At 48.7% G+C, this 20,705-nt stretch overlaps 1 protein-coding gene across 1 annotated transcript in view; it reads right to left on the bottom strand.

Annotated features, from left to right (window-relative positions):
- TENM4 (teneurin transmembrane protein 4) overlaps window positions 1–20,705 on the bottom strand; it is a 431,057-nt gene that overhangs the window by 374,740 nt on the left and 35,612 nt on the right. The window contains exon 2 of the mRNA XM_069469155.1: window positions 335–622. Within this exon, the coding sequence (XP_069325256.1) occupies window positions 335–557 (223 nt within the window). The 5' untranslated portion in view covers window positions 558–622. The remainder of the gene's footprint in view (window positions 1–334; window positions 623–20,705) is intronic.

Raw genomic sequence — 20,705 nt, 5'->3', positions numbered from 1 at the left:
TAGATGTGACATCTCCCTGAAGTCCCCACAACTCACCGCAGTAGGGAGACTTCTCACGCTGGTCTAACGGATGAGGCTCAGAGCGGAGCCTAACCCAACCCTAGGCAGTCTGACAACTGGAGTCTGGGTCCTAACCACCTCATCATGCCAGGGAAGTGGGTGAGCGAGAACAGAAATGAGCTAAGAATGAACTACAGGGCTTTCATAGGTGTAGGTGCCAAAACAGCAGAGACTTGGCGTTGACCCGGGCGCCCCGCTCGCATTCCCGCTCACCTGCGCTCACGCCCAGGTGGGCGCACCTGCACCCAGGCCCCGCCCCCGGTCCCGCCCTCACCTGCGCGGCAGAACTCCTCGGCCTCCTGCGGCACCATGTCCTTGACGCGGCTGCCGTAGGCCAGGCGGGCGTCCTGGTCGTAGGCCTTCAGGGTCTCGCTGGAGCTGTAGGACTTCTGCGGGGCTTTGCCCTCCTCGCTGTCCGCGGACGAGCTGGTGTAGCGGCGCTCGGCGTCGCGGCGCCGCGTCAGCGAGCGGTAAGGCTTCCTCTCCTTCACGTCCATGGCCTCCGGCCCGCGCTCCTCCACATCCACGAACAGGGTCCTCGCCGCGCTCAGGGCCGAGTGATCTGGAGCCGGGAAAGGCAAAGCAAGGGCGTGAGCTCCGGCCTCAGGAGGCGAAGGCAACACCCCTGTCCATCCTGAATCTCGATTCACTCGGGCCACGTGGACGGAGAATCTCAGGCTGGGAAGGCGAGGGCGCCGCTCCACCACCACCCAGCGTGCACGTGGCAGAGGAGACTTGCACCCAAGACCTTTGATTATGACTCTCTTTCTGCTACTTAGCCTGTCCAACGTGAAGATGCCTCAGCCTCCTCCACCGACAGGTGCCAAGGAAGCTGACAACACAGGCCAGAGGGCACCGGTACTTAGTACTCTCCAGGTAAGACTCCACCTATGTTGTTTCCATTACATTAAGGACTCCTTCAGAATGTGTGAAACGAATGCCGATGTTCAGGCACTGGGGTAAGCACTTTGTATATATTATCTTATTAAATCATCTCAAGAGGTTATTACTCTCTCCAACCCTTTTTGGAAATGAGCCAAGGTATAAACAGCCAAACCACACTCACCACCACCAGATTATAATTATTTGCTTATTGTCCATTCCCTTCCACTAGCATGTAAGCTCCCTGAGAGAAGAAGCCTTACCTGTTTTGCTCACCCCTGATCTATAGCACCTAGAGCAAGGGCTGGTACATAGTAGACCCCGATAAACATTTGTTTAATTAACCACTTAACCAACCCCCATTTGACAGATGAGAAAACTGAAGTTCAGAATCTCCAACAAGGTCACTAAGGCAGCAAGTAACAAAGCCAGGATTGGAACCCAGGTCGGTTTGGCTCTGAAGCCTGAGTGTTTCTGTTCTGTTCCATTATGCCTCTCTGAGGCCCCTCCCTCCCATTCTTCCAACTACTCAGAGACTGTCCCTCACCTCATCTATCTCATCAGTGCCACCTTCAGCACCTGGGCAGCACCTGCCCCGTACATCTGGGTGTGGCTAGGGTGTCTGACTGATGGGAAGCTCATAATCGCCCTTTCTTTTTTCCCCATCTCGACACTTTTGCCCTACACTGACACCCCGGGATATTTTAGTTGTGATAGCACCCCCTTCTCCCTCCAAATGTCATCATTTAGCTCTGGGGTAGCAAACACAACCCCCTACAGGGCCAGGGGGTCAGTACAGGGGGAGAGCAGAACATCCTTCACAAAGATATATGAGATCTCTTATCTCTTTTGGAACATACAACCTTCTCAGTTCTGGCTTTCCACGGCTCCATTTTCCAGAGCAACGTGGGTACACAAAACATTCCCCTGCTTTGCTGTCCTCTTAGAGATAAATGGTGGGGGCATCCGGTCTCAGTGTCCAGGTGGAGCCTCTGGTAGCTGGGAGGAGGGGTCTGTCCATAGGGCAGGGGGTGCTCCCTGCCCGTGCAGTCTGTGTGCACTGTGGCAGTGTGATGGGGAGGGGTCTTGTGGATTTCTAAGACAAGCTGTAAATTTAGATGTGATATGTATGATTTTAAAATGTTATCCATTATATATGTTTTATTTAAAAAATTTCAATGCTTGGCAGGTTAAACAAAACACACTGGCGGCTCAGATCTGGTGTGAGGCTAGTTCTGCCTTTGATCATGGACATCAGAGGCAGCTCTTTGGCTTGAAGATCCACATTTTTCAAAAAGTGCAAACATTTGTGATTTTATTGGTGCCTCATAATAACTGTGAAGCGTATAAGATAACTATTTTTATCCCCATTTTATAGATGAAGCAACAGTGACCTAGGGCTATATGGCCTCTTGCCAAAGGCCACATGGTGAGTTAGTGGCAAAGCTGTCACTACTAGATAGACTGCCATGCCTTAGGGTTGTACCTAGAGCCAGTTGAGATGGATGAGTGACATTTTTTGGATCCCAATTCTGAAAATATCCCTGGAAATCAATGCTAGGGCAAAGGGCATGACCTAAGATACACAGATATCAGATCATAATACTGGGGCCCAAACCCAGGGCTCTGAGCTTTGCCATCTTGATGCTCAGTCTCCCAACACTGGCTGGCCAGATGATGGTCCCCTGAGCGTCTGAGAGGCAGGACCATGAGGAAGACTGGTGACAATACCTTCTACTCCAGGGTCTTTAAAACTTTCTTGACTGCAAATCTATAATTAGAAAAACATCTTACATTGTGACCCAATACACACATTGATGTATGTAAGTGTGTCTGTTTATTTGTATACAATGGAAACAAAAGAGTCACAAAAGTTATTACATGATGAGCAATGCACTCTGATATTTCCCATCTCACTCTCTTTCGGTTTTTAAAAGGCTGATTATAACTCTCTAAAGTGATATCATGACCCAATACTGGCTTTTGACCCAAAGCACCATTCTGATATAATTTAGATGAAGATTTATGGCAACTGTTGCTTCTGGCCCTTTACTTTCAACCCCTGAGGGACAATAATAATGGTGATACTAATAAGAGGATGCACTCAATAAATGTTAGCCATTATTACTACTAGTCACTAATCATAATAATAGTTTTAACAATAATAGCTAATATACTGCTATTAGTAGCTAATACTTATTGAGTGCTTTTGCTATTATTATCTATGATAACGTTTTTGATCCTCACACCAGTCCTCTGATATAGATATTATGCTTATCTGCAAATTACCGATGCAAAATCCTGTGGTTAAGTATGCTGCCCAGGGTTACACAGCTCCTGGCTGGTGGAGCCAGAACGGTGACCCAGGGGCTGAACTTGGCACGTGGATGTAACTGGCAGATGGCACTGCCTGTACAGGCTGTGCCAGAGGGATTTCCAAAGCCCAGGTCGTGCCAACGTCCTGCTTATGCCTTTCAGCAGCCCTGCCGAGGCTTTAGGATCGATTCTAGTTTCTTGATCAAAATGAAGGCTCTTGTGGATCTGGCGCATCCCACTTCCATCTTGCTGAGCCCCTTGCCCTTTCCTGGAAGTTAATTCGGTGCCTCTCCGCCTTTGTGTATGTGGCGCCATCGCCGCATGTGCAGCTGGCTGCGTGGCCCACGTTCGCGTCTGCCTCTCTCCTTGACTACGGTTCCTGAGGGGGCTCGCCTGGCTTCCAGCGCTCACAAAATGTCTCTTGAGTGGATGCATGAAAGTGAATGAATAAAATTACTTGGTGGCTACTTTATTCGTTCTTACCAATCTTAAGTAACATAAAGTATTGATAGTTCGCTACCAATTAAATAAAGTTGAAGCAAATCTAAGACTGACTTAGAGGCATTGCTTAGATGTATTCTTTTTAAATTTCCAAGGTACCCTGGACTTGAAGTATGTGTCCCCCACCAAGCAGCTGTGTGACCTTGGACAAATTACTTAACCTCTCTGTGCTTCAGTTTCCTCATCTGTAAAACCCCTAAGGGTTGTTCTGAGAATTAAATGAGTTAATCTATGCCCCTGGTACATATGGTCCCTGGTACGTAATGAGTTCTCCATATATGTTAGCTATTAATCATCAGAAAATAAAAACACATTTTCTTTTTACAAGGCATAATTTCGAAGGCTCCAGCTAGGTGTCAGTTATAATTGAAAAAGGAACATCTCTCAGAACCATATGTTAATAAGGCTCAGAAACATTTTAGGCTGTTACATTGGTGGGTGACCATTTCTTCTTATCAGTGTTTGCCTGTTGAGTGAAGACATTGGCTTCCAGGCGAAGGCTCAGTAACTACAAATTATTGAGAACATAGTCACCAAACTCATAGCTTCCCTATCACAAAACAGAGGCAGGGAGAACATTTGCCTGGTTTTTATTTCCTTTTAATTTTTGTGGGTTTTTTTTTTTTTTTTTTTTTTACATTTTAGGCTTAATACATTGTTATGATTCAGTAAATATTTACTTTCTTTGAACAGATGGGAGGTCGGTCATGGTTCACACTCACATTGGCATTTAACAGAGAGAGAAAGAAGAGGTTGGGCGGGAAGAGGAGTGACAGTGGAGAAACGCTTCCTTCGGAGCAAGGGTCTCTGGTGACCTCGAGCCCCTGGCAAGAGGATGGGAAGAATGCTGGGGAGGGGGCCCACCTCGGACTCTGTAACCCCCATCCACGGGACAGAAGCACGGGGCACATGTCCATGCTTAAACGTGTTTGCTGCCTCCTTACCCGCCAACCTCTGGGTTCCCCACTGCCTGTAAAACCCACGGCATGACAGCCAAGGCTTCTCAAGACCCGACCGCCCCTAACTTTCCCTCTGCTTCCTCTCACTGCTGCAGAACAACCTGCTTCCCCCAGGCCACACCCTCTATCGCAGTCCCACAGAGTCACCTGCCATTTCTCAGACATCTTGCACTCCGTGATCTTGCGGGGTCTCTGCATATGTTGTTCAGTGGGCTCACTTCAGGGGGGCATCAGGCAATGGGGGACAGGAGGGTGGTAGGTGAGAGGTCAGAATGTGGCCTCCCTGCCCTGTCCCTGCTCTGTAGTCTTCTGTCCACTCCATGTCCATACTGGGCTCTGCTAACATCCTCCCCTGCCTTCACCTGTCCCTGCCCTCACCTGTCCTGGCCCATGATGCACTTGTTTCCTGCTGTTGCTAGACCCTGGATGTCTCACCATCTTGGGTGGCTTCTGTCTCTTTGTGACAGTCTGCTCATATAAACCATTTGGGGTGAATTCTGTTTCCTGTAGGGATCCTGACCAATGATACAACTTCACCTCTTACTATTGCATTGAGTTTTAGCCATCATCATCATCATCAAACTAGTAATACCACAGCCACCACTTACTCAGGGTTTACTGTAGGCCAGGCATGGATCGAGGTCATTTAGTTCTCACCTTTCCCACCTCTGTGACTTGGTCCCATTTTTTTGATGAAGAACCTGAGGCTTGGAGAAGTTAAATAACTGGCTTAAAATCACACAGGGAGAGAATCAAGAGCTGGATGTATCCAACTCCAAAGCTTCCTTCCCATAACCCTCTGCTGTGACAGTGACGGAACGAGCTCCAGGGTCAGTCCTGCTCTGGCCACCTTCTAGCTGTGTGGCCCAGGGCAAGTACCCTACCCCAAGAGGCTGGGTTTGTTAGATGCTGTGTAAATGGTAACGTACTAAATAGGTATAAGGGATTGGAAAATTATTACCATCAATGTCATTGTCATTATTATATTGTTATTTATAAACAACAAATTATGTAACTACTTTAAACAGATGGCATGAAGCAGGTGAATATGTCCGAGGAAGCTCAAGTAGCACCTAAAGGACAGAACTTGCAGCTCAGTCACTGCAGGCCTCGGGCTAAACGTGGAGGCTCCAACTGTGGCTCCAGCTGAAGTTAACAGCCAGGACAAAGAGCACGCGGTCCCACGTGAGAAGGATGCCACTGACCACATCTGTGAGATGTGTAAGACCCCAGCAGGGACTGGGCCGCCAGCCTGCCCCTGAGGTGGCACGGCTTCCTGAAACTCCTCTCCAAGTTTCCAGCCTGGTTGGTTGACCAAGTTCACGCAGCCAGTGAAAGACCGGCTGGGACCTGAACTCGGGAGTCTCTGACTCTAAAATTCACATGTTTTTGTTTGTTTGTTTGCTTTGTTTTTGTTTGTTTCCTTTATGTGGAGCTGGGCTTGGATGGCTGTGGAAGGTCTGAGCAGGGTGTGCGTGTGGGGAGGCCTGGGAGACACCTGGTGGTGCCGGCGGTCAGGGGATCCCGGCACACGGGAAAACAGCCTGCCACAGCGAAATAGCAGCTGGGGGTCCGACGCTCCTCGTGTGCTGGGGACTGTGTGTGTTATTTGTAATCCCTACACAGCTATGCAACTTGTTTTCTATTTTGTCTTCTTTACTCTTATTTTACCAATCCGATAACAGGCCCAAAGAGATTAAGTGACTTGCTCTAGGTCACATGGCTTCCAAGTGTCAGGGTCTAGATTTGAACCAGAAGAAAATGTTTAAACCTTAAGAAAGGTATTGAGCACCTAGTACTGTAGGCTGATTCGTTTGTTAAATACTTGCTACATCCATTTCCTGTCCTCAGTGCTGAAGAAGATGCAGGGAGGTATCACGGCTTCCCCTCCTCCCCTCTTCCCCAGCACCTCTCCCACCTGCTGTGCTACACCTTGTCTCAAGCATCAGGGGACAAGACACACATGTTTGACTTCCAGAAGCTTCAATACAGTGAAGTCAGACAGGGAGAGAGGCAGGGAAGGACACCACAGGGGGCCCAAGTGCAGGACAAGGTGGGCCAAAGGTGGAGAAACAATAAGCGATCACTCCCCAGACACAGTAACACCTAAACCAGGACCAAAGAATGTCGAGTAAAAAGTGAGCCGGGCCAGATGGTTTTGAAGGAAGTAGAGAAAAGATATCTAGATTTGCGGATTTCACATGTCTCTGACCTACAGTAAAAATACACTTATATCACAATCTAGGAGGCACATACATCCACAAATTTCTAACTAAAAAAGTTCACAAAGCTAGGCTTGACCTTACTGCAAGGGCTGAATCTGATATTTTCTACTCTGCTTAAACAGGACTATGAATGGGGCACCAACATACAGTTTGAAAATCACCGTTCTAGGTCACAGCGTGGATGAAGGAACCCAGAAGAGACAGAAGCCCAGTTATTCCTGGAGTTCAGACTTCAGGGAGGGAAAGATGGGTAAGAGCCGTCTTGCCCTTCTCTTAGAGGGCTTGTCAGAGGCTGGAGATAATCTTGAGAAACGAGGAGTAACCTGGTAGAAGAAATAAAGTCATTTCCATAAACAATAATATAAGTGGATGGTAAAATGCAAAATGCATGCGGCAGAGAGAGCCTGCTCCAGGGAGACCCTGGGAGGGAGCGTGCCCTCCAGCTGGTTTTGGGGGGCCCCGATGCCTGGGGGGCTGGAGCTGGCCTGGAAGAATGGCAAGGGCGTGGGGTTCGGGGAGAGATGTGGGAAACAAAGCTTTTGGTGTTTGGGGAGAAACTCAAACAACCCAGGGCCCTTTCCATGGGCTCCAGCAATATTTATGAAGGGGCAGGGGTCTGGAGCGCGGGCAGGGAGACCTCTGCAGACAGCGCAGCTCTGCCAAGAAACCTCTGCCCTGGCCAGAACCTGCAGGGAAATGGGGGCTGTTATCACCCCAGGTTACCTCGCAACCTCAGACACAGCCAGAAACGAGCCAGGAAATTGACTGAATTCCTACTGGACCAAAGTTTTATAAGTTTTCCTTAACATAAGCACAGGGTGATATTTTTAGTTCTTTGTGTGTCAAAAAAAGCCCATAAATATTTCAGAGCTAAAATGTGTTCCACAAAATATAAGTCCTGGGTAGTGTCTGTGTGTATATATAAAATCATCATGAATTTTCCTTTCCTTTGTCCTTCAGAGTTGGGTCTTGTAAGTCCTTTGTTTTAAACAGGAGGTGGGAGGCTGGGCGGCTGTTGCACCTATCCTTGTGCCGAGTACTGTGTCGGGCTAAGTGCAAACCAGAGAAGGAGGCATTGTTATCCCCACTGCACAGATTTGGAAACTGAGGCTCAGAGTAGCAAAGTGATGCCCAAGTTCACACAATACACCGGGCCTGGAATCGGGGAGATCTAGCTCCTGGGTCTGAGCTTTCTGTTGTAGCCCCCAGAGCACATCTCTCTGGCCCTGTCACTTTGGGGGAATCCCTGGCCTTTTAAAATAGTGAGACAGTGGTTATGATAATGGAGCTAAGGGGGAAGTCTTTACATGCATTACCTGGTTTAATCCTCACCACACCCTACACCACCCCCCTTTTATAGGCAAAGAAGCCAGGACTGAGAGACAGCGGCAGAGCCAGGATTCAAACCAGGGTCTGTGTCAACTCAAGGCTCAAGCTTTTAGTTATAACCTATATCACTTTCCATGTAGGTCATCCTTTATTCTAATTGCTATAAATGTTCTGTTCTTTCACTTTTAAAAAAATGGTATTAATTCTTCTGATGAACCGAGTTAGCACCTGACCCGGGCCCCTGGGAGGAGTGCTTGTACAGCTGCTTCTTGATGCGTGCCCCCCACAGAAAGAGCACTGTCGGGACAGGGAAAGGGCTTTCCTGGGGACACAGTGGAGTGTGGCTGCTTGCCCAGCTTGGCTGTGGGGACATCCCTAATCAGCGGCTGGCAGGCAGGTGACAGATGGCGCCGCTGTCTACAGGAGCCACCTTGCCCTTCTGTTAGAGGGCTTGTCAGAGGCCAGGTATCAAGGGGTGGGCGGCTGCTGTGTGGGCACTGCTTCTCTGATGGCAAGCTGCCGAGCTGGGAGAGCTCCCGCCGGAGCTGCCTGACCCCCTCCAAGGCTGTGTACCTGCAGGACCTGGGACACAGAGGTCTCCCTCAACAGGAAGCACTATGATTGATGTCTGTTTTCCAGATTCCTCGGTCTGAGTCCTTACTTCCCCCCAAAGCCATTGACCAGCCGATGATTCCCCTTTACAAAGGGTGGCATCTTAGCGTCAGGAAATGCAGGGTTAGGATTGAAAGCATCAAAGGTCAGCTGACTCATGCCCACCATATACTGGAACACTCCTCGGTCTCATCCCCACCAAGTGGTCACACCAGCTCCAAAGTTGGGGACTTCACTACCTCTGCGGACAACTCTGGCTGCCGGGCTGTGCCTCCTTTCAGCTTCCTTGCATAGGCTCAGCTCTCCTTCTCAGGGTCTCAGGAAGTAAGTCCGACGTCTTTGCCCCCGCAATAGCCCCTCCAGACTGAAGCTGGGGCCGGTCTGTGAGTCTTGGAGTCTTCTCATCAGATCGAACATCTCTCCTGCGGTTCCCAAGCCATCACCTTCCTGGTGGCCTTTCCTTGTTCCCTCTTTCCCACCTAACACGGCTTTATAAGATCCTGGGCTAGATCTGGGGACGAGGAGTTGGAGCAGATGCAGTCTCGGTATGCAAGGAGCCCAGGGAGCTGTCAGAGAGACAAACACGGCTACAGCTGAATCCAGCACAAAGCACACAAAAGAGTGACGGACACAGAGGCAGAGAGGGGGGACGCCACCTTGTGTGGGGGTGGGCAGCAGAGGCTGCCAGAAGGAGGTGACACCTGAGCTGGGTCTGGAAGTCTGAGCAGGAGTTGTCGGGGGACAGGGAAAGGAAGACACTCCTTTGGGGGCCTGCTTCTCCCGCTGTGTTGACGAGAATCCACGGGAACCTCTTGGTGCAGCCCGAATGTCCCCCACACACCCTTTCTCCTGTACCTGATGCCATGTTCCCTCAGGGCAGCGCAACCGCACGGGGCTTTCTCGGAAGCCAGACCCAAGGGGCCTCGGCTCGAGCTGGCTGCTGGGGCTCTGGGCTTCCTCATGGATGACAGCTTGGGAAGTTTTCTGCCTCGTCTGCAGTTCCGGCCCCACTGAAAGGGATTTCTTCTCTTCTCCCTAGAAATCCCCCTTTCCTAGAAAACCCCTTCAGGGGTCAAGTTTATTGAGTGCCAGTTCTCTGTAAAAACTTTTCTTTTTTCCGATTTATTTGGGGCCCACGCTATGAGCGAATCAGAGGGAGGGCAGAGGCAGGTGGGTTAATCCCACGCCCCCCACTGCGTCCGAGTCTGGACCTGCAATGACCCAGCTCCCAGTTAGGCTTCTGCGCTGTGACGTGGAGGAGAGGGAGCCCAAGGGGAGACCAGCGCCACGGAGGAGCACGTGTCAGCTGGAGGCGTCTGGAAATGGCGAGACTCTTGGTTTCCGAGGGTGACCTCGGAAGCTGGAGGAAGGGGCTGGTCCTACTTTTCCTCTGTCTTTTCAGCCTGACGCTAGGCCTGAGTCCGGGCAGCTTGGGGTCTGGGGGTAGGCAAAGGTTTAGAGCCAGCCTTTCTGCTCCTCGGGTCCCTGGTGGGAAGACACTCTGCTGACCAGGCAAGGAGCAGCAAGATGGCTCCCCCTGGCGCTTTGGGACCCGGGCACTGAGAGGTCTCTTCCCCAGACCCATTGATATTCCAGACTTTCTTACACTCTTAGGAGTCAGTAAAGCTCTAGAGTCTGCTGCCTTGAGTTCAAATCCCAGCTCTACTGTGTACCAGCCATGGGGCCAGAGACATGTCACCAAGCCTCTCCAAGCCTCAGTTTCCTTATCTGTCCTCAGCTGCAAAACTGTGATAATCACTGGACATTCTTAGAAAGAGCTGGTGGAGGCTTGAATGACATAATGCGCACAAAGAATTTAGCACAGAGACTGGCAGATGGTGGCACTTAAGGGAATTACCCCTCTTCAGAGGGCAGACAGCATGGAACAGTTGGAATATATGTGGAATTTAGAAAGAGACACACCTCAGTTAGAATCCCCACTGTGACCCTTAGGTGTGATGCAATCACAGATAATCACTTCTTCACTTGAGCCTCAGTTTCCTTATCTGAGAAATGGGGATGAGGATCCTGCAGTCCCTAGGGTTGTTATATGGAATGTGGAGATAATTTGTGTGCACACCAGCTTCTTGTCTTATAAAATTCCAGGTCAGGGCACATGCCATCTCTGCCCTGGGAACACCCGACACTGACGGTATCACAGGCAGAAAGGACAGAAATCAAGGGGTCATAATTCGTCTCTCCAATGGTCACTGCTGGGAAGATAGGATTAAGCAGGCTGCTGTTCTTGGGGGTTGGGTGTGCATGTGCCTGCATGTGTGTGTGCGTGTGTGTGCATACAAGTGCACACGCACTTAGTGGCTCCCAGCCACTGCTGTCATTGTGCAGAAAGGGAAGGCTCTAAGGTGACTCTGTTCACCAGGACTCTCACTGTTGAGCTTGAGATGAATTGGATCAGGCTCAGAACTGCTGCCCAATGGGTGGGCTCATAGCTCGTAGGGGCTGACACAGGTTCCAGCATTCCCGGTGGGGCAGGGGCAGGACAGAGCCAGAGAAACTTCCCATTTTCACCACATGTCCCCCACTGGCATTTTCTCCTTAGTTACTGTGACTCAGGCTGCCCCTCAGCTCATGATGACTGGATCCCACACGATAGGGGTTTGAAAGCGACCTCAAAACAGGCCTTGCGTCCCTCATCTGGTGCTCACATGGCCTCTTAGGGAAGGAGGGGTGTCCTGGGGCAAGTCCCTTCATCACTCTGTGCCTCAACTTCTTCATCTACTAGGAAAAAAACCCAAACCTGGACCAGTAACTTCTTTGGTGGGTCCTACGTCTTAATCCATCCCAGTGCTGAGAACAGCCTAGAGGTGCATCCAGGATTTGCTGGATTGAATCAAAGTGAATAAAAATATACAGCTCTGCACATGCCACCTCCACAGTGCTTGTGGCTGCAAACTCTCTGATTTTCTCTTTGCTTGGAGAGGGCCCCAAAGCTGGAGACCTTCCCTTTGTGGGCCCAGCCCTTCTCCTTGGCGCCCTCTAAGTTGCTCTTTCTCTTTAGAGCAAGTCCACTTCCCTCGACCCCACTCAAGCGAGCTGCTCAGGACTTTGTACTTTTAGAGAGGAGGGAGCGAGGCTTCGGAGGCTGTGAGCAGCTGTCAGCCACATCCCAACAAGTGAAGAGCCAGGAGCTGTCAGCCGCATCCTGTGTCCTTCCATGGCCTCACTTTTCTCTTCTGCAAAATGGGGTGGTGTGGGGTGTCATACTTAATCTATGCTTGAGGACTGCTCTGATTTCCCAGAACGAACACACACACACACACACACACACACAGACACACACACACACTCACACACAGGAACTTAAGGTACTCTGTCTAGGGCCAGGAGTTCTGTAAGGTGCAGGGATTGCAAAGCTCCTCGGGGAGGTGCTAAGAGGGGTCCTCACAGCAGACAAGGCTGGTTAACGAAGGCATCTCAGAAAAGGGTGTCACATAGAAAGCAAGGTAGAGAGAAGTGGCTTTGGCAGAATTTCACTGACAACTCTGGGTACCCAAGCCTCAAAGAGGTGGAGAAAAAGGCCCGTAATGATAGGAAAACCCTGACTGCCTGAAGCTGCCTCCGTTTCTACTAATTAAAGGCTGATTTAATAGATATTAGGGCTCTCTTTCCAGCAGCTGGGTGGCCAGGCAACTTTTATTTCAATAATTAGCCATTGTAAGTCACACAGAACTGGAGGGAGATAAAGGCAGGGCCAGCCTCTCATGGAGCTAATTGTGCCCAGAGTTCTACATGCCTCATCAAGCCTCGCACCGCTCCCATTCCTTTCATCCAAGCCCTCAAATGACTTCGCCGTGGGTAATTAAATCTCATAAGGCACATAAAGAAAGGGATTCTCCAGGGCAGTCAGAATGGAGAAGCAGCTTCTGGGGCAGAGATGGTGTGGGCAGCATGCAGCAGGCCCCCAAGATGGGCTACTGGGATCCATGAATAGGCCACAGCCCCCAAGACTGGGCCCTCGCAAGCCTCTGGCCTCTGTGTGTTCTACCCATGGACAAGGTCACTGCAGACCTTGTGGCTTTAGCTGGCCACCTCCTGTTGAGTCTGGCTCAAGCTGTCACTCAAAGCCTTTTTAAATTTCTCAACCTGGACAGTATCTGGGGGATCTATTTGTTAGAAACTCTAATTCAGGTAGGGATAATTCAAAGACCACTCTCTTAAATTCTCAGAGTTAGAAGGGAACATGAAGGATATAGTCGCCCAAGCTGCATCTGATGCTTGGTTCCCTTCTATGAGTCCACCTGGATACCACCAGCCCTTGCTTCATCTCTGAGGGCAGGGAGCTTACTCCTCACACATTGCGTCCTCTAAGCTTGGCCTTAGGTGATTCACTTTGATAGTGAGCTGAAACTTGTTTCCTTCCAGAGCCTTCCCTGGCCCTAACTCCATGCCTTAGAACTCACAAACAAACCTAAGTCCTCCTCCCTGGACCAAGACCTTTCTTCTCTTAAACTTCAGGAAGCAGTAGAGCACAGTGGTTAGAAGCACAGGCTTTACAACAAAAACACAATCAAAAAAGGAAAAATTGATAATTTGGATCTCACCAAAACTGAAAACTTATGGTCTACAAAAGACTCCATTAAAAGGATAAAAAAGGTACAGGTCGTAGAAAATTTTTGCAAACCACATATCAACAAAGACAGGCCCAGGATCTAGAGTATATAAGGAACTCTCGAGACTCAACAGTGGCAAACAAACACTCTAATTAGAAAATGGCCAAAAGATATGATCAGATAGTTCACAAAAGAGGATATACAGATGGCCAATAAGCACATGAAAAGATGTTCAACATAATTAGCCATCAGGGAAATACAAAGTAAAACCACAATGAGCTATCACCACACACCTATTAGGATGGTTCAAATAAAAAAATAGTGACAACTCTAAATGCTGGCAAGGAGGCAGAGAAACTGGATCACCCATGCATTGCTGGTAGGAATATAAAATGGTAGGGCCCATCTAGAAAACTGTTTGGCAGTTTCTTAGAAAACTAAATATGCAATTACTGTATAACTAGCAATTGTGCCCTTGGGCATTTATCCCTCAGAAATGAAAGCTTATGTTTATGCAAAAAGCTGCACAATGATGTTCATAGAAGCTTTATTCATAACAGCTGAGACTGGAAACAACCCAGATGTCCTTCCACAGGTGAATAGTGAAATAAATGGTAGACTACCATGGAATACTACTCAGTGATAAAAAGGAATGAACTAATAACAATACCAACAAATGACCAGGGAATTATGCTGAGTGGGAAAAAAACAACTGCAAAATGTTCCATACTATATGATTCCATTTATATAACATTTTTGAAATAATACAACTTTAGACATGGAGAACAGATTTGTGGTTGCTGAGGCTTAGGGCTGGGGCAGGGGTGAGAAGGAGGTGGGTGTGGCTCTCCAAGGGCAATGTGAGGGAAGTTTACGAAGGGAAATGTTCATTGTCTTGACTGGATATATTAATATTAACCTACACATGTGATAAAATAGTACAGAAGTAGACACACACGCACACACACTCCCTCAATTAAATGCCAGTCAAATGGGAAATCTGAATAAGATGAGTTGATTATATCCAAGTCAGTACCCTGGTTGTGATACCTGCTCTTTTACTATAGTTTTGCAAAATGTTATTATTGGGGGAAACTGCGTAAAGGGTACACAGGATATATCTGTATTATTTCTTATAGTTGCATGTGAATTATACTTATCTAAAAAATTTTGATTAAAAAAACAGGTATTTTTATCAGGCAGACCTGGATTTGAACCTTGAACCTATTACATATTTCCTGTGCAACTTTGGACAAATTAACTTTCTGAGCTTCAGTATCCTTATCTGTAATACAAATGGAAATAGTGTCTACCATCTTACAGGGCTGTGTGGAGGCTTAACTGAGGCGATGCATGGAAATGCTGAACTCTATGCTTGGCCCATAATGAAGACTCAATAAACAACAGGTATAAACGTTGCATCATTATCCAGGAAAAATATTTCCATGCCTTCCTCTGATTAAGTTCTCATCTACCTTGCCCCATCCTAGCCATTCTTCTCTGAAAAAGTTTCTTTTAGTCAATGTCACTTTTTAGAATACCAGGGTTGGAAATTGAAGAGTCTGGTGCAGTTTCATTATCAGAAACTGCTCCGGCATCTTATGATTTCTAGCAATAATGCCACACTTTACATTCTGTTTTGGCCAATCACTTGCCACTTCTTTCCTGTGTCATGTCTTTTTTCCCCAATCACGTAGCAAGTTGCTCAGATTCACATTTACCTATCAATTCTTAAGCCTCTACTATGTGCAGTCACCTGTGTTAATACAAACACCACAAGTGTGGCATCACATATTTATTACCAAATCCTCAGGATACTTGTGGCAGTTAGGCACAGTGGTAGATTACTATAGCAACAGCTCACCAGGAATCACACTTCTCTGTATGCAAACCCTTGTGTGGTCCCCTATACTGGCTCTGGGGCTAGCCATGTGAATTGCATTGCCCAGTGGGCTAAGGGGATATTAGCAGACTTGAATCAGAGGCATGAAAAACCCTTGAGCATTTGGGCTTGCCTTCTCCTGCTGATTTTGGTAAACTGCCATCATGTAGAGAGGCCCAGGCCAGCCTGCTTGGATGGAGACACAGGGCTGCACCCACCAGCTCCCAGTAGACTACAGCCACAAGGCGAGCCCAGAGGACACTCCCTGAACCACCTAGCTTCGCCCAGCCCAAATTACTGACTCTCAGAAACAGGAACCAACAAAGGATCATTTTAAGCCACTACATTTTGGGGTGGTATGTTACATAGCAAAGGTTAGCTGATACAGGTGTTATTATAATCTCTATATTACCGATGATGAAACTGAGGCTCAAATCATTATAGTACCTTAAAAAATAAGAGGTGATGTTATGAAGATAATAAAGATAGTGCCTAATGTTTTAACAGTACTTCATGACTTATAAATTTCTTCCACATTTTTACATGATTTAATCTACCACCCTGTACTTCTCTTTTGGGCACTTATCAACATTATATTTATGTTATATTTGTATTTAAGTAGTTGCTTAATTATCTGCTTCAACCTCTATGAAGGTGGGGACTGTGTCCATCTTGTTGAACATGGAATCCCAAGCTTCCAGCCTATACATAGTAGGCACTTAATAAATAGACTAATTGAATAAACGAACAAACACCTCTGAGTAGCTGTGTGTTATGGTCCTGTATTAGGTACAGGACCTGAAGTTCAGAGAGGCAAAGTGTCTTGTTTCAAAGTCACACAGCTAGCAAGAGGCAGGAACCAGGACTCGGATGAAGCCCAGTTCTTTTGACTCTAAGTGCAAAGGTCTGCCCTTAAATTTTCCATGCATCCCAAGGGTGAGGCAGACAAGGAAATGATTAACTATCCCACAGTTAGGAGGGAATGCTGGTGGATGAATTCCACATGTTTGAGGAATGCCAATCCCTGTGCTAAGACGATTCTGATCAAACCAAGCTCCCAGCTGGCACAGAAACATGCTGCAGTGTGAACCCCATTGCTAGGATCAGAGATCCCTGTTATCACAAGTCTCACGTGAACTTGTACCATCCAGCCCCAAATCCCTGTGGGGTTTCCAAATCAAACACAAAACCACCCAGAAAACACAGGAACGCTGAGGGGGTCTGCCCTGGGCCCTGGGCCCGGCCGCGTGTTTCTTAGTGGGAGATCAGTGGATGTGAGCTCTCAGCTCTGTATTCTTCTGTTTCGGTGCCCCCTCCTCCTGACTGGGACCTTCCCGCTGCTCAGAGGTGACATTCTCAGAATGTCCTTAATCACTCCTCGCGGGGGCGGGGGGTGGGGGCGACTCTAGCTGAGGAGGCTCTGTTCACCTTCCCGGCAGCCACCAGGCACAGAGGACAGACACTACCCTCCTCCACAAACCCTGGGCTGCACAGCACTGCAGCTGGGCTGGTGGGCTGAGCAGAGCCTCCCTTGAGGGCTGCGGCCGCCTCTCTGCTTTCCGGGAGGGCACTGAGTCTGTCCTCTCTGTGGGGAAGCTCTGGCCCTTGGCCCCTCAGCTGGCTAATGTTACACCTGGGTCACTGGAGTCTGGCTTCCCCCGGCCAGATCCGCGCTTTGTTCTCTTGACTGTAGCCCTGCATTTGTTTTCATTAAGGAAGTCTGCCTGTCACTCCAACAGTTCCGCTGTGTGGGTTGTTAATTCCAGTTGTTAGCGGTACCAGGCGTGGTGGCTACTCCCGGCAGCAGAGGGGGTGGAGTGGGGCTGGGTGCTCTCCGCAGGGCTGGAGCCCAGAGGGTTACGGTGTCTAGGGCCCAGCTTGGCCCCTACCAGCCAGCAGCAACCCAGGTTGTCTAGCACGGTGCTTCTGATGGAAAGCCCCTTCCCGTCTCAAGTGTCTCTGAGACACCACAGTGCAGGGAGCCAGGCAGGGTGAAGAGCATCACCATCACCACCCAGCTGAGAAGGACATTCCCTGTTAGTTGGCTGGGCACGGTGGCTCATGGCTGCAATCCCAGCACTTTGGGAGGCTGAGGTGGGAGGATCACTTGAGGCCAGGAGTTCAAGAGAAGGAAGTGCATGGCGGCCAAGAACATCCCTCTGTAGTCAGACAGCTAGGGTTCAGCCCCAAGCTCTGTCTGCCCCAGTTGTGTGCCAGGAGGGAGTCCCCTCTCCATGCCACCACCTCCTCTCCAACGTGGAGATAATATTCTACCTACCTGATAGGGTTGGTGGGAGGACCATGAGTTATTACGTGCAAAGCTCAGAGAACAGGCTTAGCACTTCATTATTTATTATCATTGCTATTGTTACTGTTGTTATTAGCAGGTATTTCACTCTGGCCCAGATGCAGTTCTGGGTCTTTCCAGTCCATTCATACTATTCCATTAAGACAAATGTTCCTGTTCAGCATTATTTATTCATTCATTTAATCACTGAACAAATATTTATATGCCCCATTTATTCTGGGATTCAAGGTGACATGGGTTTGGTTCTTGTCTTGGAAACAGAGAGAAAGGGCACCAGTTCTGAGCAGGCATATTCCACTTTGAATCTCAGCCCGGCGTTTACTAGGTGTGTGCCATGGCTGAGTTATCCTGGGCCTCCCTTTCCTCATCTGTAAGATGGGCAGTCATTTATATCCCAGCCATCCTGCCTCTTCCGAGGACCCACACTGTCATTTGGGGCCTGGAGAGGAAGAATGTGACGGGGCCTTCCCAGACAAAGCCCTGGTCCTCCTCCAGCTCTGGCCGGCAGGGAGGAGAGGCGGGCAATCCCCGAAGCCATTGCCTCGGGTCACTGTGCAGGCCTGTGCTCTCTGGGAAACCTGAACCACCTTCAAAGAGAGGGTTTTAATTGGCTTAGGCTCTGTGCCTGCTCCAAGGGAGCAGCACAAAGCAAGATTAGCCCCCAAGAGGGCCAGGACCCACATAACAGGCCGGACGGCTGGCCACCAGCCCATTTTGCCTCAACCTTCCCAAGGTGTGCCCCCCTTCGGCCTGATGGGGCAGGAAGGGGCCTGCTAGCTTTCTTCTCGTCCCATTCCATGAGCACAGGAAAAGGGCATTTAAGGCAGAGCCTTGAGCTAAGAAGAAAATGGGTAGGGCCTGGAGAATGATTTTTAGCATGATCTAAAAAGGGTCCAGGCTTAAAATCCACAGTCTATGACAAGCAATTGGATTTACGTCACCGGAGGGAGAGGCCTGGGGCCTTGCCTGGACCTGGAACTTCACAGTTTACACGGCACTGCCAACCAAGCTATCCCAGCTGACCCTGAGAAGTAGGTTTCACATCTCCACTGCAGCAGGGAAGCAGGGCAGCAGGCCGGAGTGTGGCGTCTGGCTCAGGAGTGCTGACTTTGGCTTTGTGATCCTGCGCAAATGACAATAATATACAAATGACAGTCCAAGCAGCGGCTTTCTTTCACTGGGCACCCAGTAGGTGCCTGGCAATACTTGCTTGCCATATTGTTGCCATTTTATATAAACTGAGGATCCGAGGGGGCAAGGATTTGCCCAAAGTCACACCGTTTTTTAAGGGAGCTGGGATTCAAAGCCCCACTCAGAGAGCCACAATTTTTGAGCGATCCCATGGAGGTAATAAAGATCAGCTGCCTACAGGGAGCTTGAGAACGTCACATGAGCAGGTGGAGGTGGGTTTGAAATCATTAAACACTACATAGATATTTGTTATTCTTATTCAGGAAATTAAGCCTCCATGAGGTGAAGCGACTTGCCCAAGGTCCCCCAGCTGGCAAGGAGCAGAGCTGGACTTGATCCCAGTAACCTGACACCCAGTGTCCCTGCCACCAGGCTGCAGCTGCCACCCGTGACACCTGCCTGCGAGAGGATTTCCCTGGTGCAGGACAAAGGCTACAGATCTGCAGGAGCAATCAGGCTGACGATATTTAAATACTTGGCTATTTGAAAAGTACAACAACAAGCAGTTGAGAATAAATGCCAAACCTCTAACTGGTTAGGAACACCCCCTGGGGACACAGAGATTTGTCAGCGTGACTGATGCTTCCTGCTTAAATGCAACATGCAGACACTCACACAGAAGCAAGGGAGGCTGTGAGCTGGCGACAGCAGCGTGTGAAGAGGGCTGCTTAGAAAGCACAGCTTGCATCTGGTAACTCCCTTGGCTTGCATTGCATCCCTCCGAAGGGACGATTTGTTATATTTCTTTTATTGATGAGAAGCCAAGGCCCAGAGGCACTCAGGACTTACCCAAAGTTGCACAGTCAGTAAGTGTATGAGCTGGGATGTGAACCCCAAATTGTTATACTCTAAAAATCTCAACTCCATCCACTGCATGCCTCTGCCACCCACACTACCTTTGCTGCTTGGGAGAGAAGGGGTAATGAGTTTGGGGTTCTGGGAACTCATGCCCTGTCCTTGGGACTTGCATGCCCCTCATTCTTTCCTAAGTGCCTCATTTGATCCAGGTCTCTCATGGCCCTATCTTATAGGACCTCACCATTTAGTGGGGGAAATTGAATCAGAAAAAGAAAATCTCCACCAAGATCCTGCAGAAGGGCTGCCTCAGCCAGCCTGGGGGCAGGGAGGGATCATGGCTGGCTTTTGGGGGCAACTGATGCTTGTGAAAGTCTGGAGGCTGCAATGGGGATCTGCCTTTGGCATTGGGGAGAAAGGGGAAGGATTAGGCTGTCAAGCTCCAGAGCTCCTACCCCTGGGCCAACCTGGCACTTAACTATTTTTTATGTGACTCACATATTGGGGCCCCATTTAGAATTTCATGGAAGCAATCAGATCTTTGTCTAAAACCAAGTTAGAAAAGCACTGCTTTAAGACATATTCTCAATTTAGACTGGCCCGAATGAGTGATTTATATAATATTGGCTTACCAGTTTGGAATAACTTGACTCATTCATTCTTCCTGTTTGCTCATTTAAAAAGTCTATCACAGTTGACTCATTTATTCTTTTTACATATATCTATTGATTATCTGTTATGATCCAGACATCATTCTAGGTGTTGGAGATACAGAAAAAATAAATCTCTCATCCTGCCTGTATTCTTCTGTCCTGCTGAAGCTTCTTCACAGCCTTTGGGATAATTTTTCTAAAAAGCAAATCAGACTACAGTCATGTTCCTGCTCAAAACCTTCAATGGCTCCCTATTTGAAGTCTTGCTCCTCAGAGTGTGGTCCACAGATTAGTGGCATCAGCATCACCTGGGAGCTTGTTTAAAATTCAGAATCTCAGGCTCCACCTGAGACCTCCTCAATCAGAACCTGCAATTAGATCCCTAGGTGACTTCTATGACATTGGGGTCTGAAAAGCACAG

This window comes from Eulemur rufifrons, chromosome 6 (genome assembly GCF_041146395.1).
Source record: "Eulemur rufifrons isolate Redbay chromosome 6, OSU_ERuf_1, whole genome shotgun sequence".
Lineage (NCBI taxonomy): Eukaryota > Metazoa > Chordata > Mammalia > Primates > Lemuridae > Eulemur > Eulemur rufifrons.
The sequence above is the reverse complement of the archived record's forward strand: the minus strand, read 5'-3'. Positions and strand labels throughout refer to the sequence as shown.